This window comes from Catharus ustulatus, chromosome 3 (genome assembly GCF_009819885.2).
Source record: "Catharus ustulatus isolate bCatUst1 chromosome 3, bCatUst1.pri.v2, whole genome shotgun sequence".
Taxonomy (NCBI): domain Eukaryota; kingdom Metazoa; phylum Chordata; class Aves; order Passeriformes; family Turdidae; genus Catharus; species Catharus ustulatus.
Window position 1 is genome coordinate 68,252,258 of NC_046223.1, and position 27,987 is coordinate 68,280,244.

At 38.7% G+C, this 27,987-nt stretch overlaps 1 protein-coding gene across 1 annotated transcript; it reads left to right on the forward strand.

The window, feature by feature from the left end:
* GOPC (golgi associated PDZ and coiled-coil motif containing) lies at positions 1-27,986 on the forward strand. Its single transcript, XM_033055656.1, has 9 exons — positions 1-291; positions 14,929-15,093; positions 17,334-17,357; positions 20,633-20,808; positions 21,073-21,238; positions 22,381-22,476; positions 23,244-23,408; positions 24,168-24,348; positions 24,872-27,986. Exons 1-9 carry the CDS (start codon positions 10-12, stop codon positions 24,988-24,990), a joined length of 1,374 nt encoding a protein of 457 aa, XP_032911547.1. The 5' UTR covers positions 1-9; the 3' UTR covers positions 24,991-27,986.
* Position 27,987: the final 1 nt, after the last annotated feature.

Below are 27,987 nucleotides of genomic sequence, written 5' to 3' on the forward strand. Positions count from 1 at the left end.
GGCAGCAGCATGTCGGCGGCGGGCGGTGGTCCCTGCGGTCCGGGCGCGGCCGGTCCAGCCGGCCCGGCCTCGGCGGCCGCGGGCGGCGTGTCCATGTTCCGCTGGCTGGAGGTGCTGGAGAAGGAGTTCGACAAGGCGTTCGTGGACGTGGACCTGCTGCTGGGCGAGATCGACCCCGACCAGGCCGACATCACGTACGAGGGGCGGCAGAAGATGACGAGCCTGAGCTCGTGCTTCGCCCAGCTGTGCCACAAGGCTCAGACCGTGTCCCAGATCAACCACAAGCTGGAGGTGAGGGAGGGCGCTGCCCTGGCCGGGCCGGGCCGGGGGCGCATCCCCGGGCATGCCGGGGTGGCCGTGCCCTGTTCTGTCCTGCCCGGGTTTCATGCTGCTCGTTCCCTGCCCCGAAGCAGCTGAGGAAGGTTCGCCAGGCCCCACGTTTTGGGATTCGGGCCTGGCTGTGGCCATCCTCCCTCTGGGTTTGATAATTCCAGCTTGGCATGGAGCGGTGCCTGCCTAAGGAGTTTTCTGTGATGTTGAAAGCAGGAATCTTGGCCAATAGATGCTGCTGACTGGTCTCTTTGCAGTGAGTCAGGACGAAGGGATGGAGTCTTAAGCTGCTCCAGGGGAGGTTTAGCTTGGACATTATGAAAAAGCTCTTCTCAGAAAGGCTGGTTACTCATTGAAATGTGCTGTCGAGGGTATTGATGGGTTCACTGTCCCTGGAGGTGTTTAAGGAAAGACTTAGTCTGGTTGCCATGGTGTTGTTTGGTCACAGGTTGGACTTGATGATCCCAGAGTTCTTTTCCAGCCTCATTGACTCCTAGATTCTGTGAATTTGGAAAAACTTGTGAAAGAAAGGACAGAGACAAGATCGAGGTGCTTAAGCCTTAGAGTCAGTAGTCAAAATGAGGACATTGTTCCTCCTTTCAAGTAAAGGAAACAGAAAAGTGGATTTGGGATGGACTTTGACAGGTCCTCTTGTTCTTTCACACTTCAAAGCAGATCAGAGAGAGAGCTCTCTGACAAGCTTAGCAACTGAAAATAATAGCGGGGGTCGCACATTCTGTGAGGACAATAATAACTGGCCTTCCTGATGAAAGGTTTTCTTCATGCCTGATACAGTTTCAGTCAGGGTGGGAGAAAATGAGCCAGAGACAAGTTATCTGATCCTGGTGCTGCTGAGAAGCTGGGCTGCAGGTCCTTTGGCCTGTGAAAGAGCTGGAGTGCTGTGGAAAGAGGTCCTGGAGAACTTCATGGTCATTTTATATCTATGCAACCCACATTTCTCTGGTTTAGTAGGTGTTACTTGTGGTGTCCTCAACACCTGTGTGAGCTGCCCTCTTGTCTGTTAATTACGATTAGCAGGCTTTTGATATTTCTTCCTCAGCTACCTTTTTTCTGGACTAAAGCCTTCCATTTTTTTCACTGTCTTGTAGACCATGCTTTTTAGACTTCAATTGCTTGTTCTTTTAACTTCTAAGGGTGTAGGAGTAAGAAGGGAAATTCTGAGACACCGTGAAAATATGGGCTTGGTAGGAGCTTCAATAGACAGAATTCCCTTCTTCAGTTCTTTGTGTTACTCTTATTATAATAAAAGCATTTTAGAGTCTTCAAGCAATAACCTGCTCTTCTGAAGGTGTGGAGGAAGTACTTATTTCAGGAGGAAGTAAAGTAAGGAGATTGTCTTTGGTTTTAATCAGATTTCTTCCTGGTATGAGGACACTGTTATGCTAAAGAATCTGTGGAATTTTACAGAGGAGCAGGATTTTTCAGAGTAGAGCAAAGATCTCGTTAAAGTAGGAGTTTTTTTCATCTCATTCTTTATTTCACCAGAATGCTTACTGTAGTGATGTTTATGTTCCTCTATGTGTTTATATTGATGGACTGTCTTATATGTTTCAGTATTGGGGCTATATATATATGTATATACACAGATACACATACAGTACCAACCTAGTTTATGGTTGATAATCAGAATTTATTGCACACTACACAGGTATGGTCGATTCTTGCATACAGGCCTGTAAACCAAGTGAGTTTTCAGGTTCTTTTAAGAGAATGGATTTCTTTGAAAGGTTGTTTCAAGCTTAAATATTTTGAAAGGAAATTACGTAACTCAGATGCTGAAAGGTTTTTTCTATCTAATTAAAATCACAGGAGTATGTAAAGAACTGAAGATCTGTGCCTAAATCTCTTGTGAGTTGAAGAGCAAAGGAGCCCAGTTAGCAGTTGCTAATAATTAGCATAATTATTGTGTATATCTACATGTTTGAGGTAATTGTTTGATAAAAATGATACTGACAGTCTAGAGTGAGTGCTTTGGAAGTGAATGAAAAGTCTTACTTTGTAAAGTACAGTAAATTCACGAATACAAGCCGCACTGATTATAAGCCGCATCTCTGGGTCTTGGCAAATATTTCGGTTTTTGTCCATAGATAAGCCGCACCCGAATATAAGCCGCTTTGTCGTTCGCAGCGAGGACCCGCGTGCAATTAGTAACAGAACCGCGGGAGGGCGGGGTTTACTGGCTGAGCTAAGGCTGTGCAGGCTCGGCCCGCTAGGGGCCGCTGACGGGGCCAGGTGGGCCAGCCCGGCGCTGCCGCTCGGGGCCGGCCGCCACTGCCACTGGGCTCGGTCACCCCGGGTCGGCGCTGCCCCGCGGTGGCAGGCAGGGACGGAGCTTCCCCTGCTCCTACGGCAGCGGCGGCGGGCGGGGACGGAGCTTTCCCGCGCCCGTGGCGCCGGCGGCGGGCAGGGACGGAGTTTCCCCGCTCCTGCCGCGGCGGCGGCGGGCGGGGACAAAGCACCCCGTCGGCTCCCCGAGCCGCGGCAATGGCTGCGCGGGGCTCCTGTCGGCTCCCCGAGCCGCACCAATGGCGGCGCGCGCTTCCCCCCCCTCCCCGGGCCACAGCAATGGCTGCGCGGGGCTCCCGTCGGCTCCCCGAGCCGCACCAATGGCGGCGCGGGCTTCCCCCCCCTCCCCGGGCCGCGGTAGGGGCGGCCCGGGTCCCCCCTCTCCTCCCCGGGCCGCGGTAGGGGCGGCCCGGGTCCCCCCTCTCCTCCCCGGGCCGCAGCAATGGCGGCGCGGGCTTCCCCCCCCCTCCCCGGGCCGCGGTAGGGGCGGCCCGGGTCCCCCCTCTCCTCCCCGGGCCGCGGTAGGGGCGGCCCGGGTCCCCCCTCTCCTCCCCGGGCCGCGGTAGGGGCGGCCCGGGTCCCCCCTCTCCTCCCCGGGCCGCAGCAATGGCGGCGCGGGCTTCCCCCCCCCTCCCCGGGCCGCGGTAGGGGCGGCGCCGGGGCCCCCCCCGTCTCTCCCCTGGGCTGTGGCAGAGGAGGAAAGAGAGCTCTCCCGCCTCTCTCCCCGCCCCCCGTGCTGCCTGCAGGCAGCCAGGCTGCACCCACGGTGCAACAGAGTAGCGATTTGTAACAATCGCAAAATGCCGACTTTGCAGCTGCTCGGCTCAGCACTCTGGCAGGCACTTCTGAGGTTGTATTAGCCGCTCCTGATTATTAGCCGCATTTCCGGTTTAGGAGCAAAATCTTAGTCAAATTGGTGCGGCTTGTATTCGTGAAATTACTGTATTTTTATTACTGTGAGTAGTATTAGGTCTCATAGATATAAAGGAGATTTTATCTTTCAAATAGACCTTTAGAAGACTTTAGTATTGCCTTGAAGGTTGTTAATTTTAGGACCTTGTGTTTATTAGAGTCATAAACTTGAAATGAAAGCTGCCATTTAAAATCTCCAAAAGATGGAGCTGGAGCTGCTCTGTTGAAAATGAGTGTCTTGTCTTCTTATGTGTACAGATTTCTAATCAAAAGCCCCAGTGACCAATATGTAGAGTACAGTTACATCTTTTGAAAGAAATCACTAACATCAGTACTGACATTTAGGATGTGATTGGTGGTTTTACTTCTTTTTTATAATGTGAGTTACTGTACTTCATGTAACTTTTAAGATTACAATGATTTCTTAATAATTCACCATTGTAACTTTATATTGCTTGTACATTTTAATACTAAGCTTTTGTCAAAGTCACAAAAATAATAGTCAGTAGTAGTTTACTTTGGTATACTTATTAAAGCCAATAAATTAGATCAATCTTGACAATACTAAAATACTACTAATAAAACCTTTATTTGATTAAAATAGTACTTGGACTGAATATAAGTGTGTCTAAGCTTACTACTGCAGCTACATTTGAATGGACTTGTCTTACTGAATAAGTGATATTATTTCATAAAGGAAAACAATAAAAAGTTATTAATATAATTCTGTTGTTTGTGGATACCATTTCCTCAACCAAATTTGTTGAGTCTTATACCATTGCAGGCAAGAATAAAGAAATACAGTTCAGACTTTGATTTATCCACTTTTTTAGCTTAATACGCATTTTCTGATTGATACAATTGCTTTTAAAAGGCACAGCTTGAAGTTTGGCGGATGGAAGCTCCTACTGTAGGACTTCCCAAAAAAATTGTTGCCATCTTGCTGTATATCTACTGCTAGAGAGAGGAGTCTAGGTAAGATATTGTATGAAGGATGTTCGTGGATAGTGAAAGAAGTGTCCCAGGAAGATAGTAGTTTCCAAAGAGGCAGCTATATGTTGGCAATTCTGGGCCAGGTTATTTTTAGAAGGAACCAGAAGGTATTTCAGATGCACAGGGGATGTATGCAAATAAATTTACTTGTGCTTAGGGTGGGGAAAGTTTATAAATCTACTACTGTGCTAATAATATTTGCAGTGTTAAATTAAACTAATATGTTGGAGGGAAGATTTGTTTTCGTAATTTTCCTGCTGGTCACAGTAGGACAGAGTTGAATTAAGTAGCTTGTCAAAGAGGAGAAAAAAAAGGTGTTTGGCAATACAAGCCATTGTCTTTTCTGAGATCAGCCTCATTTAGTTGTGAACAAATGGAGAAGTCTATCTTGTTAGTAGGATGCTAAGGATCTCAGTCTTTTAGAACTGGTGACAGACGTTTTAAAGGAGATTTTTTGTGATGCACTGTTGGAAAACCATATAAATCAACAGATGCAGGCAGGTGGACAATGTCTAAGATTTTAGAAAATGTTTAACTGAAAAGCAGTTCATAGGTTTTGTTGTTCCTGTGTGACTGTTGCTTGACTATGATATTGTCTAAATGTCCGTTTCAAAAAAAAGAAAAGTTCTGTGTATCTGCATTTTTTTAGAAATAAAAGAAGTAGGTCAATGTGCCAGTGAAAACTGAGCTTGACTTTAACTCTGGCACTTTGACTGCCAATCTGATTCTGCAATTTAAAATGAACAAGCTAGAAAGGAATGTTTGGTGGAGCACACCCTGTATCTTGGCAGATGTGTTAAGCCTGTGTATATGCTAAAGCTAAGGAAAACATGTACGTCTAAGAAGTTAAATGTAGTTTTATGTCCGTGATTACGTTGGAATCAGCATGTTTAGCAGAACATGTTTCTATAAGCTGAATTCTTCTGTAAATAACTTGTAACCTATAAAGCACATGTAGAATCATGTGGGTAATATGAAGATGTATATATTAAAAAAACCCAACTGCAAACTGGAAAAGTAGGTAGGTGGCTTTATGTGTATGGTGACTTTCCATAAGCATGCAAGTCCGTCTTGTGGGACACACTGCAGAGGTGTAGTCCTGCTCTGTTGTTTGGCAGTGCTTTAATGAAGGTAGAACCATACACCTTCTTAGGAAGGTCTGTCTGGATTTTTTTTTGCCTCTCTCCTTTATTTTGTAGTGAGAAATGCACTTTTTGAAGACCAAGATTTTTTTTGGAATGCAGGTATGTATGGTGTGTATATACATACATACAGAATAGTTGCAATAGCTTACTTGCTTTTTTAAAAAGTCATTAATATTTCCAGAAGTTACTGAGGTATTGTTTTGTTAATTGGACTTTTAATATTTTTTCTCTTTTGGAATAGAAATCTGTTGGTACTAGATAGAGTATGGGTTTTTTTTTTGAAATATCAGTGTGAGTGAGATTTGAGCTAATTTGGTATCCTAAAATGTAAGTATTTTTCACATATTCAGGAAATATAGATTTGCATGCATTTTTCCAGTCAGTTGTCATTGGTGTGATACCTATAACTTCTATCAGAATCGTTATGCCCTTTCTAATTACAGTTATGCCTGTACTTAATTAATATTTTCCTGTATCAGAAACTTATTTACTTTTATACAAATTTAACTAGCCTACTTAATTTTCAGTCTGTATGTGGTAAACTGTTTTCCTTTTCTGTCTCATTTGTTGGAAACTGCCAAAGAGAAGGTGAGAGGAAACCAGTATATTAGTTTATATTTTTTAGGTTTTTTTATTGAGTTATGTTGCATAGGTAGTATGGATTTTAAAATAATGACAGTAATAAAACTATCAATATGACTTCTTTATGTCTTCCTGATAAGCGGCTAGAAGCAAGAGCAACCTGACAAAAATAGTAATTGTGAGTCAGTCAGAAATTTGTCCCTGTCAGCAAAGTGAAAAAAAAAAAAGTTATTTGTTCTTCTGTAAGTAGGTGTAAACAGAAGAGTAAAACACGAAGTAAAACAGTATTGAGAAACAGTAGCTGGTATTTTAATGATAGAGGTGAAAAACATCAGTCACAGGCTTAAAAATGTTGGTGACTGCATCCAGTTATGTAAATGGAAACCAAATTTTTAAGATGCTTTATTTAAGATGTGGTATTATTATTTATCCTATAATTGTTAGGAGGAAAAGTGTGCAGAAAATTGCATTTCCAGAATGGTCTTCAGCAGAGATGAAAATGTAGGAGTGTTGCTTTGCATCCTTTTAATTTGCTGACCCTGAATGTTTTGTCAGGACTAGAATAGAACCTGAGAAATGGAGCAACTTATTTGTCTTATGTCCTTTGTCTTCTCTGTGGGACACAAATGAAAATGGATTAAATTAATGTATGATTAATTTGTGTCTTCAGTGTCATACATTGCATTTTTACCAAGACTACTTATGTAGCTACGCTACCATACTGTTTATTTAGGGAGTCATTAGTCATAAATTTTGTTGTTCATGTTCTTATTAGCCACATGATAAAGACTGGTTTTTTAAATTCATTGTTAGCTAAAAATTGAAGTCATAAAGGTCCTTTTTGGGGTCACAATAATAAGGAAATAAAGGCTTTTAATATAATCTAATAATCTGTCAGTAGAGTCCTTTCCAATAATATCTTGAAACATTTTCATCTTTGACAAGTGGTAAGCACTGTGGTGAAATTGGGAGGATTATTATAAAAATACAGTTTTCAAGTGTATCATCTATTCAGAAACTCATTTTGTGCAGCATGTGCCGCACTCTCACATTGTTTAGTTTTGCAGGGAGCACCATGAGATTAAACAGGACTCTGCTCTGTTCCATGGTTTCTCATTCAAAACAGTCCATCGATTGTGTGACAAATTGCAGCAAATGCTGCTTAGTAGACAGGAAGAATCAATTAGTCAAGACTGAGGAAGAGTAGAGTGTTCTTGTCTTTTGGAGAGCTCTAGGCAAAGTGGTTAAGTGATACTGGTGAGGTAATGGAGACAATCCTTTCTCCAAGGAGTTAGAGAAACATAGTACAGTAAATTCACGAATACAAGCCGCACGGACTATAAGCCGCATCTCCGGGTGTTGGCAAACATTTCGCTCTTTGTCCATAAATAAGCCGCACCTGATTATAAGCTGCTCTGTCATTCGCAGCGAGGACCCGCGTGCAACAAAGTTGCCAAATAGTAACAGAACCGCGGGGTGGTGGGGTTTACTGGCTCGGCTAAGGCTGTGAGGCCTCGGCCTGCTCGGGGCTGGCGACGGGGCCAGGTGGCCCAGCTTGGCGGGGCCGCTCGGCGGGGCCGCTCGGGGCCAGCTGCCGCTGCCGCCGGGCTTGCTCGCCCACCCCGGCTCTGCCCCGTGGTGACAGGCAGGGACGGAGCCCGCCGGCACCTGCGATGGCAGGAGGGGAGGGAGCCCGCCGGCACCCACCGTGGCAGGCGGGGACGGAGCCTGCCTGCTCCTGCCGTGGCAGGCGGGGACAGGAGCCCCCCACTTACCCCACGGGCCGCAGGGATGGTAGCACGGAGCCCCCGCCTCCTCCCTGAGCTGCGGGGATGTCAGCACAGAGCCCCCCGCCTCTCCCCCGCCTGAAGGAAGGAGCTCCCCCTCCTCCCCCGCAGCCCCGCGCTGCCGGCACTGAGCTGGCCCCACCCGCCGCGCAACACAGTAACCAATTTGTAACAATCGTGAAATCCTGGGTTTTACTGGCAGGTGCTTGGCTCAGCACCCTGGCTGGCACTTCTGGGGTTGGAAATGTCAGAAAATTATTCACATATAAGCCGCTCCTGAGTGTAAGCCGCATTTCCGGGGTGGGAGCAAAATTTTAGTCAAAATGGTGCGGCTTGTATTCGTGAAATTACTGAATTAAGAACTCTGACTACTTTGCATCAAGGTGCTGATGCAAAGTTTGGGGACCTCATGAAAACTTGGCAATATGTGGACTGTGCAGGCCAGCTTGTGTTGTCGTCGTTGCATACCTGGTGTCTGAGTGTGCGTCTGCAGCTCTCATGTTCTGAAAAATTGTTTTCTGTCCTGCGCTTGTGTAATGTTATGGGAACACTAAGGAATAATGATTTCATTGTTTGTAAAGCACAGCTAAAGATTTTTATTTTTTTACCTGCATTTGCCTTTAAATGACATTTCTGTCTTTAAAAAAAATGACACCAGAATGAAATTATAAGCAAGTATGATAGTGCCATATCTTGATGTTTATACTGCTTTTTTATGCATGTGCTGGGACAGGAGCCATGAAGTAATTGCAGCATTGTAGTGTGCTTTGTTGTGTTTCATGATCCTAGGTCCTGCAGCCTTTAAATCAGAAGGTTAATAGTCCTGATCAGGAGTGAATTTTGAAATGCATAAATGCATATGGTGAATTTTATGGAGTTTAGTATAAATTACATAAGGACATACTGCTGAGGGAATAAAAGTACCTCATAAACTTGATTTGTCTGTGAATTTTGGTTTGATCCCATAGCAAGATACATAAGGACCTGCCCTTTAACTATTAAATATATGTATATGTACATTAGAGGTGTTTTATTAGTAACAGAATTAATGGAGCTTGAAAATCTCATGATTTGTGGGGAATGGAAGCATTGAACACTTTCTCAAGTCACTAAGACCTTCTGATTCAGGCAGTTCCTGTTCCTCTTGCATGATCTGGGAGTTTCTGCATCACAGCATCCTTTCCTGTGCCTTTTCATCCCTACATTTTTTGGTTAGTTGGCAGCAGCTCAGTCTTCTGCTCAGAATTACATGTGTGCTGCCTCTACACCAGGCTGTCAGCTTCTGTCTCTGTGTGGATTAAACAAGTTAGCTAAAATCTGACTCTTCCCACTTCTCTCTCTGAAGGGGCACTAATCTGTCACTCTTTCCTACTTTTACACTAGTTTAGTGTAAAAGTTTTATGTTGTAGGAACTTTAATAATACACATCTTTACCCCCCTAATAGATTCATTTGTATCTTGAAAATTAATTCAGTTCAAATCAACAGGGAAGGAAGGTGAAATAGGGAGCAATGTAGACATACAGATAAAGATAGCACCAGGTGGCCTTGTTTAGGTAACTAAAAAATTCTGGAATGAACTCATAGCTTCTTTCAATTGGAGATTATATGGTGGAAAAAATAATCTTTAGAAAGACAGTTTTCAGACCTTTATGGGTTTAGAAGGCTTGGCATAAAGGCCTGAAATTAAACAAAAACTAAAGACATTTGATGAGCATTTGGCTTATGACTTCTATTCACTTGAGGCTGGTAATGGATACTTTTGTATATATCTAGCTTTCTTTTGCTGAAAAACCTGTGAGTTTTCTACTATGATCGAATTATACTTAGATTTTTTTGAGCTAGAAATTACCAAGAAGTGCATTCATTACACTTTGAGGTCATTCAGGTCTTCCTCTCATTTTTATTTGGTGAATAATGCCGCTGTATTGCCCTAGTAGTATGCAGGCCTGTGGCCCAGCTTCCCAGTTCAGCTTGGCTCCATTTTGAGTGCTCATATCTGGGCAATGTGTAAGTCATAGATATCTTTTATATCTGTTAGCTCAAATGAAACTCATGTCCATGTTGCAGAAGTTACTGCAATGATAGCTCAGAAAATGAAAGAGCTTTTCCCAGAGCTAAACCTGTTGCTGTTACTTTATCTAATGATACCATCTCTCAGTTTGCCCCTCACCCCCTACTGCTGCTTTCCCTATCAGTGGTGGAGGTTGTTTCCTGTCACCATGGTATGTAAGTCACCATCATCCCACTTTCTGAGGTTTTCTCTGTTTCTGTGTGTTCCTCCTCATGCTTTAGATCTTCAGAGTTTGCAGTATTGCCATCGTCTAGTGCCTCATTCAACCAGTGATGCTTCTGAGCAGTCATATGTAACTTGTGGTTTTAGCATCTGTCTGCTTCCTGTTGTGCACTTCTACACAAAAATACCTCCGTAATTGTACTTCTCTGTTACATTTATTCATCCTTCCCTTGATGTACTTGCATTGTAAGCTGTTCAGGGGAAGGTCTACACTCTTGTTCTTTACAATGTATAAACTTAGTATAAATCTTTGAGTCTGTCTCTGAGATCTACTAGAAATAAGTTATTCTGATTATTCTGTTAGTATGACTAATGGTCACTTTTCTGTGAAAAATGTACAGATGAGAGTTCAGACCATCATAGGAAAAATATTATATAAATTAGTTGGAAGAGGCTTAAATGCTAGTATTTTGTTGTAAGACTCCTGATGAAAAACATTAGTTAAGACTTTAAGAACTCCATGACTATAAATGCAATTAACCTCAGCATTTAAGATGGCATTTATTTTATTGCCGGCTTAAAATACATAATCTGTATAAGATAATTGTAAAAAACTAATTTTTTTCTGATAATTTGTAACTGCTTGAACAGGAAATAATTTGATTAAAAATAGGACATTGTCTGGTCTCTTTTGCCTAGAGATTTTAATTTTTATTTTTTTAAATTTTTGCCATGTTCTGTGGAAGAAATATTAATTACTTAATGCCATGATTTCTTTTCTTTTGTCTTCTATGGGAATAAAAAGATTAGTTTATAAATTCTTGTGTTATTTCAGTTGAAACTGGCATTTAATTTTCATAGCTGTAAGAACTTTGAGAAATACAGAACACCCGGTTAATGGCAAAATAGTGCCAAAAATGACTAAATGTTAGCCTTTCTAAGCTATTTTTCTGGTATCATCTGGATGTTATACTGTGTGGAAGATAAATGCTGGGTTTTGGTGTTTTGTGAATTTGACCAAGCTCTCCAGTTTACTTTAGTTGTAAACTTTTATTTAAAATTCAGAAATAGCCTGTGGTGATAATCTGAAGGAGTAACTTCGTGTCCTGTCTACTTGATTCATGTAGGTCTCGATGCAGACTTTCATGATTAAAGACTACTTCCATGACCACAGTCTGGTTGTGCTCTTTGCTGTGCATTGGCTGGGGCAGAGACACAAACGATGGAGCAGAGAGAAACCAAGGTGTAACTTGCAGTGTGATGCTTGCTAATGAATGGTAATTGCTGTTCTGCACAGTTCTATTCTGCCAGAAGGGTTCCTTTTTTTGGCTGAATCAGCAAGGTACAGTTAAGAGGAGGTTGTGAAAGTGAGCACACTACCTTCTCTTCAACCTCTGCCCCTCATTGTTCAAAGTTTCTGTTCTGTTTTTGTTGTTTAGTGGCCCTTCCTGAGCTCGCCTAACCGTGAATCTCAGTGGTCTCCTGTGGGTGGATGTTTGTGTTTCTGCCCCCAGCTGACAAATTCTCTGCAAATTCTAGGGTAGTTGCAGGTGACCACCAAAATACGTGACATCTCTCTTTGACTGTCATGTTGGAGAGTACATTCAAATTATAATATTAGTACAGTTACTTGTGCAGCATTAATTTATCCTTGTGTTTATCCTATTATGTTTATAGAAATTTAAATATAATATTATCTGACGCCATCTTTTTCTGCAGAGCCCTTGCCTCATGCAATGAATGGTGCTCTGGGAAGGAGTGGTCTTACTGATAGTCCCTGTTTGTGCTTGTGATTTCATCTGCTGTCTCTGCCCCACCCCTGGTTTTTACTGAGTAGCTTCCAAAATTGAAGATAGAGAGACTGAATTTCCAAAAGTTTTTTCATATGTTTTCTTTATGACAAATGGAGGGAATTTGGATTAAAAAAACAGTGCTAGTAAGAGCAATATAAAGGAAAATTAAGTGAGCTAGCCAAGCTGAGAATGGCAGGACTTCTGTGAAGTAATGTAAAGATTTGTCAACCTTCATAGAGGTAGATCTCAAGATATGAAAGCAGCTGGTTGTGTTTGCATTTTTGTATGACTCTTGTGCCTGCATCTGTTCCTGAGGATAGATTTATGACTTCATAATGTGTATACAGATTAATTTCATGATATATGGTGTTACCATTTATCATTTTGCTTTTTTTATTTTGTGCTCCTTATTTATGCAGGCTTTATGGTACCTGGAGGGAGGCAAGAAAGATGGGAGAGGGACTTTTTACAAGAGCATGTTGTGACAGAGCGAGGGGCAGTGGTTTCAAACTGAGAGTATGTTTAGATTAGATAATAGGAAAAAATTCTTTATTGTGAAGGTGGTGGTGCACTGGAACACCTAGTCTGGAGTGCCCCATTCCTGGCAGTGTTCAAGGCCGGGTTGGATGGAGCTCTGAGCAACCTGGCCTAGTGCAAGGTGTCCCTGTCCATAGCAGAGGGGTTGGAACCAGATCTTTGAGGTCCCTCTCAACCCAGGCCATTCTGTGATTAAAGCAGGATACAAATTTAAATGTTAGGTTATATGCAGAGTACTGTTTTAAATTTTTATTACGTCTTTCACAATCTTTTTGTGATACTTTTGGGGCATCATTCACCCTGCAAAGCTGGTGGCTATCATTCTTGCTGCTTCATTATTTGCACAGGGAAATTAATTTGTTTTTCTTACCAAGAACTCCAATTGCCCTTCTCTGTTAGGTGAGGATGGACAATATTAAATTGGTCTAATTTAGCTGTTCTGTCACTTGACCATTCTACAGGTCTTTTGAATTAGAGTAGATGAGAGAGCATGTGTGTGTGTATAAAAAAGCAATAAAAGTCAGCATGTTAAGTGTTAGAAAGGAACAAGACAGTGGTGGTCTTATTTTTTTTTAAAGTAGGCTTGATATATATATATATAGTATGTTATAATAACAAATTCTGTTACTATGTGAAATTGTTACTGAGTCAAACTGTTTCTTTTTTATCAAGGTCTTCATTATCTGTTCTGTTCTGTATCATCAGCTTTTATGGTGGTGATATTTTTATTTGTTGTGTTAGTTCAGGTGTACGTCTGCTTTTGTTAGAAGGTAGGTAAACCACAGCAGGGAGACTTTAACTATGGCTGGTCACTGGGGACAACAATGCAGCTTTGTAATTAACTAATTTCTCTGAAATTATTTGGCTTTTTGGTATTTTAAATATTGTCTTACTGTAAAAGTCAATTTCTGCTTTAGAGTTCTGCAAGGGTTTGCAAATTTTTCAAGGTTTTTTTGCTATTCTGGAAGTTGGAAGGTGAAAATGCACGCTGCTCCATTTCTTTGGCTAAAAGTGAGTGCTGGCCTGATCTGTTCAAGGGATGGGGGCGGTAGTTCTGCTCTGTTCAGTCCCAGAGGCGTGAGACTGAAGGGCACAGCCAAGAGGCAGGAAGGGAGATTGTTCTTGGTAGCTGCACGCTGGAGGTTGGCTTGATCCATCTCATCACTTGCACTCGGGGTGCTCTGAATCACCCCTGGAAGTGCCTACTTCTCTCTGAATTACTCTGGAAGCTCGAGGAGGCTGTCCATCTAAATTATGTACCTGAAGTTAGACCCAGTAAGTCCTCCTTACTGATAGTCAAATCCTTCCTGCTTTCTTTTTCATTAACAGATACAGATGTTTTATACCAAGTTACCTTACAACTTGAGTTGCATGTTAATTTGAATGTTAGTATAATGTTATTTAAAAGCCTGAAATACTGTGCTTTAATATGAGAGGGCATTTTTAAAGAATTAGTCACTTACTCATTTTGGTCTTTAGTTCCAAATCTTTTGCATGCAAAACATTCTCTGGGAATTTACCTAAAAATCCCCTGAAATCGTATTCTGTGTTTTTTTTGGCAAATAGTAGCTTTAAAGCTTATCTTAATGTAATTTATGTTACAAAATGCTGCTTGAACTAGGATAACAGGTAACTTTGTAAACATGTTAATATTTGTTCTTTCATTAGATATTTCTGCTTCTTAACAGAAACCCTACGTGAAAATGTTTTTTAAAATGTTTAAAAACCACTTTTTTTTCAAGAGTTAACTATTTCTTGTTTTCTAAATATGCATTTTAGGGGCATTTCATGGCTTCTGGTTTACCCAACTAATTTTCTATTTCAGTTAAACTGTTGATGATAGACCAGCTGTAAATAGGATTATTTGACTTCAGCATCGGATAAATACTTGCCACTTTGCTTTGAGCAAATTTTTTTCAGTAAAATAAATAATTTTGCAATTTTAAATTGTGTTTACATTGCTGTGGGTATAAATCCTACATAGGTTTAATGCCTTGTTTTGGAGTGGAGATCAGCATCGCATGCCATTGTCTGCATGAGGGAAAAGTTAGCTGTTGTTGCTCTTGGCAGTATGGTCATTTGATGCTGGTTCTGTGGCTGCATGAATTTTGTGGCAAGTTGGAGAGAAAATCCTGCAAATGATCCAGTGTTAAAGCTGGGCTACAGAGGAATGTGTGACAGCAGGTATTCTTAGCCTGTATTGCACCACGTACAGCATCCATGTACCAGCAAATGCTGTTACATGTCAGAGTTCTGATGACCCCATTTAATGCTTACTCTGTTACATGATGGATTATATCTTCGCAGGCACAGCTGGTTGATCTGAAGTCTGAACTGACAGAAACACAGGCAGAGAAAGCTGTGTTGGAAAAGGAAGTGCACGATCAGCTTTTGCAACTCCATGCTGTTCAGCTTCAGCTCCATGCCAAGACTGGTCAGAATGTTGACTCCGGGGCTATTAAGGCAAAACTGGTGAGTATGGCAACTTGAACTTGAAACTCTTCCTCTCCTGACTGCAGTTCTTCCTTGGAAAGTGTGAGTTAGCTGATTACAAATTTTCATGTTAAAAATATTCACTATTTTGCTTTTAAATAACATTTATAGTTGGTTGGTAACAATAATGAAAAAGAAAGATGAATAATATCAGAATGAAGAATAAGGATTTAAGAGTTTTTTTTTAAATAAATCATTTTTAGTGGTTTCTGAATATAAAAAAAGAAAATGTTTTTGTGATTTATAAAACTTTTCTGAAGACTGAAGTTGCAAAATATAATAGAAGAAGACTGTAATAGAAGGACTCAGTAAACTACATGTTTTTTAAAAATTCAGATCTTTACAAAGCCCACCAAAGGCTAACAATAATTAATCTGTGCAGTTAGTTGTCATTGACTTGACAACCTGGACATAGACTGCCTTGTTACTAGCCACACTGCAGATTCAGGCTCTAATAGTATTTAGGCTCTATCTGAAAAAGTGGAGTAGAGTTACATACATGTGATTTGTAACTGTTGGTACGAATCAAAGTCTGTCTCTGACTTTCTAAAGTTGCTTCACAGTTTAGTTGCAAATTCCTACTCCCAACATATGTGGATCATTAGCTTAGTCTCTTTTGCTATTTTGTTCTGTTAATTAATGTACAATAAAACACAGCAGTAAACTATACATTTTAAAGGATGTCTAGGCTAATCACTGAACAACAGAAGTAACCCAATTTCTTTGTGTTTCAGATTCAAAAGCTGTAATTACAGCTGTCCTCCTAAGGCTACATAGTTGTATATTTAGTATAAGAGCAACATTTTCTGGATTGTCCACATATAATTTATTCTGTACTGAATTATGGCTACAGTATGGTGAAGTATATTTAGAGCTCTAAATAATTCTCATGGCTTTTAAATGCGCATTAGTTAAATATCACCAGTATTTTTCTAAGTGTTAAACTACAGGTTTACTTGTAGAAAATTTTTTAAGTTAACACATCACTGTGAGTGATTTTGGTTCCCAGATTTTTTTAGTTAACTTTTGACTGACACAGACTAATACTTTTAAGTTTTTTGTTTCTAGTTACCTTGTTGTAAATGATTTCTAAAGATATATTAAATTTCCATGCTCTTGACAGCAGTCTTCTCACAGGTGACATAAATACATTTTACATACATTGTTTCAGGTTTATCTGTGTTGAAATTGAACTTTATTAACAACTTAGACTGATGTTCTATGCTTAATTTTCTTTAGTTTTTATAAATATGAAGACTAGTGTTTTGAATTTGTTTTACCTTGCCTTTAGGGAATTCATAGCTTTAATGGACAGAAGCTCAACTTTAAACTCTTCTAGATAAACAAGCCTATGAAAGTTTGCAAAGCTAGAACAAGCAAAACTGAGGCTGTTTAATAAAATGGGACCTCTGATATTAGGGTAAATGAAACTGTTGTGCTGACCTGCTGGCCATCAGAAGGTCTCTGAGGGCAAAGAAGAACTGTGTCAACAGAATGTGCAATGAGGAAATAAAGCTCTGCTGCTTGACTTCCTGCTTTCTTGAGGGAGAGACACTCTTATTTTGTATGTAGACTCTTTAGATTCTTAGCATAAATTAATACTCTGTAATCTGTAAAACTGCACATAGTGGTGAACTAGGACATTTTAAAATGATTAGATGGCTAAGCAATTGTTAATTGTGTAGTTTAGGCCAAATCCAGTTTTAGGAATGGGGAATCTTTTTAGTGCAGTCATAATAATTCTTTGTGAGAGTATGAAGTGGCCTAGTTGAATTTTTTTTGTGTTTTTGCACTCAATGCCTTTTCTGATAATTCTACCTGTCCTTTATGTCCATCTTGTAGCTCATATTATGTTCTTTCTGAAAGGAAAAAAAATCTGTTACCTGTATAACATTATATTACAGAATGGGTTTTCTTTGATTCTTTCATGTATATTGTATTATCTTGCTATTTATAGAGATCCTTGGTATTTTAGGAGAAGGTATTGTTTTCAATACTACACTAAAGTTAAGTTTTTCATAAGATTTTTAAATAAATTTCACCACAAAATGCCAAAATTGTTGCTAAATAGAATTGTAGCAGTGTGCTTGTTCTTTATATCTAATGAAATGCGCAATCTGCTGGTGAAGTAGTTTTGGAATGAGTAATTTATGTTGCATTTTCTTGAAGTTCCTATTGCCCGTTTCTCTAATTATGGAACTCTTTTCTTCTGTCTTAAGTCTGTCCTTTCTGTGGATGAAATGGTAAGTATGCTGACTGCAATTTTTTTTAATGTTTAAGCAGTGCTTTTGTTTTGTGCAACAACTTGTATATATGTTGGCCTCAGAAACTGGCAAAACAGATCTGGCTTGTTTCTTCTTCCCAACAGTTGGCAAGATGCTGTCTAAAGAATTTCCTTTGCATTTTAATTTTTCTTTTCTAGATGTGGTGCCCTCTTTTCTAATTCTGTATGTATTCTGTTTATTATTGCTACAGCTAGTTGGGATGGTATCTGGCAACTTGGCATTCTGAAGGATTGTTCTGGCAGTATCTCAAAAAATGTTAAGGTGTTATACAATTGCTAAAGCATAAACACTGTACACATCTATGAGTGTAATATGAAGTATTCTGCATGTTGTATTTTTTAAAAATCCTGTCAACTTTTCCTTTTTTCCCCTTTTATTCATGGGCAGGATTTAATATGGTTTACTGGCTGATGTAACAGCCAAAAGCATATGAACTCAATAATACATAGATATAAAGAAAAAGTGAAGCAAACTTGACTTTTATCTTTTCACAGTGATAGACTTGAAAGGTTTTTAAACAGATTTTCTACTTTTATTATGTTGCATGCTTCGCTGTCATTACTCCATATTTGATTTTTTGAAAAGCCACAGGATAGCTGATAACTATAAGCTTTAGTCTTCAACCTTACTGTAACTTTTTTTAATGTATTACCAACAGAAAATAAATTTTCTGTTTTCAGAATCTATGCCATATTATGGACACTAGGAAGCATGAAACTATTCTGTAACTTCCTTGATTTCTTTAAACATTTGTGAGACTTTTGTCAAATCTTTTGACAGTCATTCAAAACAGGACATGCTCTTTCAGGACATCTTCAGAGATTCTGTATTGCAAACCTTTTAATTTTTTTTCTTTTTTTAATTCATGTGGTGATCATTTGAAGGCAGTCCATAAAAGATTGGCTTCTGGGCATAATTTTTCACCTCTGTCACAAAAGAGTAGTCATAAAAATGGAGAAAATAGGTAGAAAATACTTCTGTGGCATTGCATTTGGCTTGTATTTTAGGTGTAACATTAAAATGCTTGACTAAAAGTGATTCTATGTAGAAATGTGACATTTGGCTTCCTGTTTAATTTAAATGACAAACGAAATTCAGAGAAAATCACTGGAAAATATGAGTCTAGATGAGGGTGCTTAAGCAGGCAGCTTTGTGTAAAGACTGTAAAATGTGCTGCATGAAATTCGCTGACATAATCAAGCATCTTTGATCACTTCAGCAACTCACTTTTCTGAGGGAGGTTGGAATATGCCTATCTTAAATTCTAGTCTTTGTCTTTTTATATTTGTCAAATGAAAGATGTTTTAAAAGGACAAACAGGGAGTCTGTTCTGCTATTAAGATCACCTTAATGCAATATTGACAATAGGAACAGAGCTAACAGGAACACTGTATTTGTATATGAACTTTATAGCTACTGTAAAACAGGTGTTAAGTCTGAATTGTGACCCTTCTTTCTTCTCAAGTGTGTGGCAGAGACAACACAGCATGGTGGCACACTTGAATTCTTTTAATGAAAACCCAAGACTAAAATAATAATAGAAAAAAACTGGTATAATCTTAGCTACTCTTGTTCTTTAAATGTAGATTAGTCAAAATTCTTGACTTAGGAGTGATCCTGCAGTTCAGAAAGAGATCTGCTGCAGAGTCATTTTCGCAAGAGCCCCAACCCAAAGGTCAGAGACCAGAAGTGGCTTTGTGTGACATGTTTTCTAACATGCGTGTGGAGCCAAACTTGATCTGAAGGTGGGTCATCATGGGAACTGCAGGAAATGAAATGCCAGTGATTTCAATCAATCTTTGAGCTGTTCCTCCTGAGCACTGTTCTGGGCAATTCTTGACCAACATGTATGTAGGTGTGTACTCTGTTCTTCTAAGCTGATAAAAGTATTTAACAGGTGAGGGAGGCAGTAGAGTCTGTCAAGGTCAGAGGTGACTTTCTGGCAAAATCAGTAAATGCTTCCATGTATCTGTTGTGAAAATAACTCCATTTGGAAGGACCAACCTTGTGTGATTTCTCAAATGTGGTAATATCGACCATATTAATGGTTTTATATCCAGACTTGGAATAGGGAATAGCATATGCACAATTTGATAACAGATTTGTCTTGCCAGTTCTGTAAAATTTTGTATCTGTCCTGTTGCTTCTTTAGTAGCACTTCCTGGTTTAATTTGTTTAACAATGTAATTGGTACAGGTACAGAGATCTGGGGTTTTTGGGTACTCCAGATGTTTTCAAAAATGCATTATGGTGAATTTAGTTTTTATTGCTGTTTCAGTTGACAGCTATTTTTGAAAGGAAACAGTATTAGACCCTGTGTCTTTACTGTAATTTTCCTGGTTTGTGGTGGGGGTTTTCCACCACTTTGTAAAGAGAAGCAAAGCAAAATATTAAAGATACAAGTTATCAAGTATGCTCTCCTTAAAGTAGATTTTGTGGATTAGCAATATAATTCCTTTTGCACCAGTACCCTGGGCATTAAAACAGGTAATGACTATGCAGTTTCTGTCCATTTGGGATGGAGCAATGTGGGACTAGTTTATATTTCTGTAATTCCTGGTAAGGCAGATAGCTTGCTTAAAGTGTGGTTTTAGTGTGGGTTTTGTTTTTGTTTTGTTTGGTTGTTGTTTGGTTTTGTTTTTTTTTACCAGAACTATTTTGCACTAATTTTCTTTTAGTTTTGTCAAGGTGGGCATCTTCATGTGTAGAATCCTTGGCTTTATTTATGTGGTCTTCAGACTGTCATCTGGAAATGTCCCTGGCTGGACGTTTCTTGGTTGTTTGCATGAAAATAATTGTCATTTTAAGCACATACAGACTTGCATTTGCATGTCATCATCATAATAATAATAGTTAAAGAATTTAGTTAAATTGAAACAAGTTAAATTGAAATATTTACTAGTTTCATGGTTGCTCTTTAATTTTAAAAATAGTATTGCTTAACTTTGAATCTCCTATTTCCAAGACAAGAAAATGTAAGGATGATATTCAGGCTATTTAAATTTTGCCACCTTTGTGTAGCATAGTATGCAAACCACTAGCTGTAGTGCCAGAGTCCCCGCTTTCTTTTTTTTTATTTCTTTTCCTGCATGCCTGTCTTGTACACAGGAAAATAATTTCAGATTGTGTATGCAGAAACAGTAGGTGTTCTTTCATTATTAAATTGGATAAAAGCTTTTTAACATTCTTTTCTTGTTTGTTTTTTGTTTGTTTGTTTGTTTGTCATTATAAAGGAGAGAGAACTTGAAGCTAACAAGAAGGAAAAAGTGAAAGAAGCTCAACTGGAAGCTGAGGTGAAGTTGCTGAGGAAGGAGAATGAAGCCCTCCGTAGACACATAGCTGTGCTTCAGGCTGAGGTTTATGGAGCAAGATTGGCAGCCAAGTATTTAGATAAGGAGCTAGCTGGAAGGTATGTGGAATCAATCCATGGCCCCTAGCATATTTGTTGTTGTTTCCTTCCTTTGCATCCCCAGAGGCAGGTTCAAGGTTAAGACTAGATACGAAAAGCCTCTCATTTCCAGTTAATTAACAAAAGGAAGAACAAAAGTACCCAGGGTTCTTGTGCCGATTGCTGAGTGACCATGTGCTGTAGCCACATGAGGTGTACGAGTCCTACAGTGCATTGCTTTTTCAGTCATAGTGCAGCATTGTTTTACTTCTTGTCACTATGTAGGGTCCAGCAGATTCAGTTACTGGGCCGGGATATGAAAGGACCTGCTCATGACAAGCTGTGGAATCAGCTGGAAGCCGAAATACACCTTCACCGCCACAAAACTGTTATTAGAGCTTGTCGAGGTCGGAATGATCTCAAACGACCAATGCAAGCACCACCAGGACATGTAAGTTGAAAAGATGAGCCGCTTCTCCATGATTTCCAGACATGAGTTACTTCTTCATCTTTGTGATTGTTTTCACTTCCGTGTTGTGTTTTTTTCAAGTGTCACTTGTAAATATGTTGTTCTTTTGTATGCTGAAGGACAGATCAGTGCTGAATATCGTATCGCTCTATATGACCCCAGAAGGTGACACAATTCCTTTGACTTACCTAGGAACACTCAGTTCTTTTGTAGACTGAGCCTCTGATATAAATAAAAATGTTTATGTGTATAAATACAACTCAAAGAGCAGAATTTGTAACCTAGGTTTTAAAATGTGGATCAAACTTATTTACAAAAACAGAGAATAAAGTTTTTAGCATTAGATTGAGCTGAAATTGGTTTTAATTTCTTTTCTTAAAAGGCCAGATAAATTGACGCTCTGTAAAATAATTATTTATTCCTCCTGATGGTACTTTTTAATACAAAACCTTTAAACAGCATTTCACTATGGATATCTTTGGTAGAACTCACCCAGCTTGGGATGTCCCGTGTTCAGTACATAAACCCAGACGTTTTCAGCAAAGTGCTTTACTTTGATCTGTTCTAAATACCTTAGTTGGTCAGATGAGTCTTACTGCTTATGTTGCTAATTGCATATAAAACATTGGTGGACAAATTTATTTAATCTCTCTTTTAGATTTGTGTTCAATGGCTTTTGGTGTGGTTTATTTTTTATTACAATAAAAATAAACTTGAGCAAGCAACCTCTTCCTTGGGAATATATTACATCATCTTCTGTCATTTGGTTACTTTTAAGAGGAGTTTTCATCATATAACATTTCAGCAGTGATCAGCACTTCTTCATGTAGTCCCTTAGTATTTTTAATATGTGACTAATTTCCTTCTTTTGAAGTTAAGTTCTGTGTTGTGTGTTAATCAGCAGTGAAGTAATTTAAATAATTATTCTCATCAGAGGTGCATAAGAGGAATCTTTTATGATTTCATTCCCTTTCTGTAAAGGGGCACTGTACGTATGTCCTGCCTGGAGCTAGTCTAAAACTCTGTTGCTCATAACACTGCCTGTATATAATTACATAAATGCAAAATGCTGAAATGCATCAGTTTTTTGGTCACATATTTATGTTTGTTTTTTATCAAACTAGGATCCTGATGCCTTAAAGAAGAGTCAAGGTGTTGGTCCAATCAGAAAAGTTTTGCTAGTTAAAGAAGACCACGAAGGACTAGGAATTTCAATCACAGTAAGTATTTGCATTTATTTTCTATGACACGGAAGCAGCAATTCAAGTTTGTATTCCTACTTCTGTAAAATAAATGGATCAGTAAATGTGTGGTTAGAAGAAATGAAAAAAGCTTGCACAAATCCATAATTCTGGTCATAGAACTTCAAGACTCATTTTGATAGATTAGGAAATAGATAATTTCTACTTCATGTTAAACTTAAGATTTTGACTTATGTGTAGGATAGAGACACTTTAGATTAGCCAGTGGTGATTCCAGGTGTAAGTATTTAGAAAAGCAGAAGCAATCTGAGACCTGACTTCCAGAGCTTAGCTGTTGTGATTGTAACTTTTTTTAAAGTATCTGTATTGGCATCTCTCACCTAACAAAAGCTGTGTAAACGTTTTGCAACAAATTTGGAAAATCTGACTATTACATTTTTATTCTAAATATGAATATTGTTTCTTGAAAGTCAATATAGTGCATGATAAGCTTTTTTAGTGAGGTTTTCAGCTTTTCATTAGTTTGTATGTGATTTTACAGTTTTATTAGTATTCAGATTTGCATATTCAAAATTTTCTATTCTTCTGTGGGGAGAAGAATTAAGGGAAGCAGTTCATTCATTCTTAAACATTCTTTGTTTGAAGAATGATTTCTAATTTTCAAAAACAGAAGTTTAAATAAACACTTCAGGATCTACTATCTGAATTTTATGTTAAATTTAATGTCAATTTTATGTTAAATGGCATCTCAGTAAATTAAAATTTGCTTCTTTTTTTTTTAACAGGGTGGAAAGGAGCATGGTGTTCCAATACTGATCTCTGAAATCCATCCTGGGCAGCCTGCTGATCGATGTGGAGGACTGCACGTTGGTGATGCTATTCTGGCAGTAAATGGAGTTAATCTAAGGGATGCCAAGCATAAAGAAGCCGTAACTATTCTTTCCCAACAGGTCAGTTTGGACCTGTTATCCATAGGCATGTTTAGGTGCTTCCTGTGTTCTGCCTGTCGAATTTCCTAGAATTTTAATGTTTACTGTTAAGTACAATGTAATGCTAAGCTACAGTGATTCTTGAGGCTCTATCACCTTACACTTAATCCTCTTACGTTTTGCAATTTAAGGAGAAGAACGCTGGGCAGTAGCATTTTTCTGTGTTATCTTCTGGCAGTCCTATTAACCTATAGTTGTCTTACTGTTGAAGCAAAATGTTACTCCCTTTGTGAGAGCAGTGTATCTTAAACATGTATTGGCTAATCATTATTCAGTAAGGCTGATGAAAATCAATTTATTAATCAAATTATTGTCCCACAGAAATAACTATTTAATAACATATGCTTTACTCTTACAACTGAACAACCCCAGCCAAAGAATGTTTCTCATATGCTTTGTGGTCTAGAATCTTCTTGATTTGCTTCCCATTTTCAGACAGTGAACAGATGTGCTTAATTTATCAGAAAACTTCCTCTTTAGAAATCACTGTTTGAAATGTACTGGCATAAAATAAATATGGGTAGTTTTGGTAAAGCTTAGCTATAGAGCTGTTCTACTTTAGTCAGTAAAAACTTAGATATCTATCCAAAATATTCAACATAACTGTAAGTGTGTTTACAACACTAAAGTGTATTTGTTTTAGTAACCTAGCTCATCTTGGTGATCTTGCTGGGTAGCTGTGCAATAGAAAGTAAATTTGTATTTTTGGCTGCATTTTAGAGAGGTGAAATCGAATTTGAAGTAGTGTACGTTGCTCCAGAAGTTGATTCAGATGATGAAAATGTAGAATATGAGGATGAGAGTGGACACCGTTACCGTTTATATCTTGATGAATTGGAAGAAGGTGCAAATTCAAGTTCTCATAGGAAAGATGCAAATGTAGATGTCAAACCCTCACAAGGTAAACCTTCTAAAATGTATTACATGCAGTTTAATTCTGAAGTCTCAATATGCAAACCAATTTCTGGAAAATACTGTTTTTATATTCATTGTAAAATTAATCTGCTGTCAATTCAATTAACCTACTAATAGGCTGTCAGTTCATCTGGTTGGTCCCTCACTGTTTGGCCTGGTTTACTTAGATACCACTGAATTAACTGAATTAACTTATGAACTTTTTTCATGGTCATGTTTTCCCAAAGGTTGAAATTCAAATTTATGCTTATATTCTGCTACTTCTGACTAGGAGTTGTTAATTCCCCTTAACACTTCATGTTGGTGGCTTCTTCAGATACATTTTTTAAATCAGAAAAGCAAAGAAACAGTTCCTATTTTCCTGCCGTACTATATTCTGCTAAAAACCTGTCAGCTTTAATTTTAATAGTAATTTCAGCAAGCATTCCAGCTTTTGAAACAAGGATCACTGATCTGTCCTTCTCAAGATTACTTCTTTCCTTACAATTGATTTTCTTTTTAACTTGCAGTGTTTGATAAGAAGCTGAATATTGATGGACATGAAAATGGAGACCTGGGGAATTCAGTGGAAGCTTCATTAGAAGACACTGCACCCAAATTAGCCCGTTCTGCTGAGTCTTTATCCTAAAAACAAACAATCAAAAAAAAAAAGCAAAACCTGGACAGATCCCATCTTTGGGAACAATTGATAATCAATATTGACTGCTTAAAGTTGCATATACTAGTGTAGGTTGTAAAAGGATGATTAAATGTCAAAAGGAACTGTTTTACTGTTGCCTGGAAAAAAGGCGGTTACCTCAGGGCTTCATTGTGAGCAATTCTAAATGTGGAAAACTGTCTTTTGCGTGACACACAGTAGTTATCAAACACACAGCATGTGAAATGAATTTCTTTTAATAATAAGAGAGGAGTCCCACCAAAGTGTGGGATTTTTAAAGTGGATAACCTCAGTACGTTCCACTTTTAATCTCATTGATGTCCCTAAGGAAGCAGAATAGTGTATGACTAGCCTAATTTTGACCCTTGGATGTTTTAAAGGGACAGCTGATGTTCAGTTTGGTGTGAAACATGCTTTAATCCTAGACAGATGGGGGGACACTTGTTCTGTTGCATCCATGTGTTTTGTATTTAGGATTTTTGGACTGTAACTTTAAAAAACACTTTTTTTTTTCTTAGAATAGTAAAGATGAGAACTTTTATTTGAGCAAAGACTGTCAAAACCCACGTAAGCAGTGGAGCTCTTGCTAATTATCATCGTTCAGCCCATGATAATTTTACAAGTGAGGTTTTTGGATTTGTTGTGTTTATTTAAATTCACCATCATTTGTACCATTTGAAACCTGCTCCAAAAGTAGTTAAACAGAGTAGTGTGGGGTTTTAAAAGTGAAATTAGATGAAAAATTACTCACAATTAATGTGAGCCCTTTGGTATTTTTTTTCTGAGCATCATCAATTTAGTGTTTCTTTTTGTATGGATATGGTTACTGCTAATGCAGAATTGTTTGAGTTGATCATCGTTAGCTTGACTTTATGAAATGATGAGTGCTTTTGATGGGTACTGAACATACTCATTTCACATTAAAATAATCCTTAAAGAAGTAGAAATTGAGTGCACAGTACTTAACAGGAGGTTCTCAGAATAACACGGTGCCTGGCCCTATCTGTTATGTTATTGCAGTCCTATTAACCTATAATTGTCTTACTGTTGAAGCAAAATGTTACTCCCTTTGTGAGAGCAGTGTATCTTAAAATAGTTTTTATATTGGTGTGCATCTAAAGGCCCCCAGCGTGGCTGCAGATGGGGAGGTTGAGGATGGTGTCTTGAGCAGTTTGTCATGCTCCATTTGTAGCTCTCTTGGTGAAGTGCAGCACACTCCACAGACAAGCTCTGCATTGTCTTCGCACTTACTATTTCAGCATGCAGTGCCATCTTTCCTGTTCACTACTCTGCAGGCTGTTGAACTGTAACGTAAAATGTACATTGAAAGAGGAACTAATGTGAAAAGACATCTTTGCAAGTGTTAACTGTGTAGGGTATAAATACATAAGAAAAAACCCTCAAAGGCCTTTAGAGTAACATCAATTAATCTTATGTTCTAAGTTGTGATGTAGAACACAGTTACCTTGTCTCTCCTAGGAGCACTATATATATATATTTATAGAAAAAGCCTAAAAATGTATATACTTTATTCAAAGATTTTGCTATTTATAAATTCCTTAACTTCGCTATTTACATGATCATTTTGTGTGTGTGTGTGTGTGCATGAGTTCCATTTACTCAGTGGAGTAACATTATTTGGTTCATTTTTTATACTAGTGTTCATCATGCAGCATACTGTTGAAGGTTTTTAAAATAGTCAAGGCTGTACAGTTTTCACCGAGCAGAAACTAGTATTTAAAAATAAAGCTGTGTGAAGAAGAAACAGGTCCCCAGGCATGTTTCTTTTTCTGAAGCTTCAGAGACTTGAGGACACATTGACTGTGTGTTAGCAGATGAATCCACTGCCAGAACTTTTGCATCCAGATTTGTGTTTTTCCCACAGCTACTCAAGCAGAGTGCACTCTGAAACTGTCTGTGGCCTGGAACGCTCAATGTCCTCTGTCAGGAAGGGACAGTTCAAAGCTAAGTTGTGGTCATCTTATCTTTGAAAATCCTTGCTGTGTGAAATCTTCCTGCAGTTCTTAGAAATTAGACTTGTCCAACTAGTCTTGTAACTTTTTTTAAAAGACATTCAATTTTCCTGTACAGTTTCCCTTTATTTGAGGGAAAGGTGAAATTTTTAATTTATTTTTTCTTCCTTACTTCATGGCGCACTGTATTTTCTGTTCAATGCATTTGATCAGTTTTAGCCTGAAGTGGAAAAGTGTTTCTAGAGTTATTTTCCTAACATTCCTCATCTGCCAGTTTCATGAGATGCTGTGCTCTCTTCTTTATCTGCTGGACCTTTGCTCTTACCTTCTTTACTTTTATCTCTATATGAGATCAGAAGAACAATTGCTGAGGAAAATTACTGGGAGCAGACATATCAGGTAGCAGTAAATTATCACCAGATTTCCTTCCCAGGAGTTTTTACAATCTTTGTTTAGGAAACTGTGGATGGGAGGATTTTGCTCAGACACTACATTCTGTCTCCACGTACGCTGTACTTGTTACCAGCTGATTTAACGTACTGTTTTATTTGCAATCATACTGAAATGCTTAGAGAATAATATTTAAACTGAGAAAAGTTTTGCAAGTTGAGATTTCCAGATTCAATGGACAAATGTGTATTCTCTCCTTTGTCAGTAACTGGAAGACTCAGTCCTGCTGATTCCCAGAGATTGAATGAGTTAGATTTGGAAGAATTTCTGAGGAAAGTCAGTGTTCAGACTCCATTTTTATTTTTTAAAGTGTAAAACAGTTTACTTGCGTGTGTATATATATTTTTACTTAAAAATAAAATAATATTCTGAAGATAATTTTGCAGTTTTTTTGGTATATAATTCTTTTCCTATTAAAATCTTCAGTAAGACAATTGTATTTTAAGCTAAAGGTGGACAGTGTTGGCATCTGGGACCAATGTTAATTAAAAGCATGTAAGATAAGGAAAGTGCTTTATGGCAATAAATTTAAGTCTGATCAAAG

Bases quoted from the DNA above. Each gene is read 5' to 3' on its own strand.
- GOPC (XM_033055656.1), top strand. From the start codon at position 10: ATGTCGGCGGCGGGCGGTGGTCCCTGCGGTCCGGGCGCGGCCGGTCCA. The intron at 23,409-24,167 runs GTCAGTTTGGAC...GCTGCATTTTAG, and splicing joins TAACTATTCTTTCCCAACAG to AGAGGTGAAATCGAATTTGA. The intron at 24,349-24,871 runs GTAAACCTTCTA...TTTAACTTGCAG, and splicing joins AGATGTCAAACCCTCACAAG to TGTTTGATAAGAAGCTGAAT.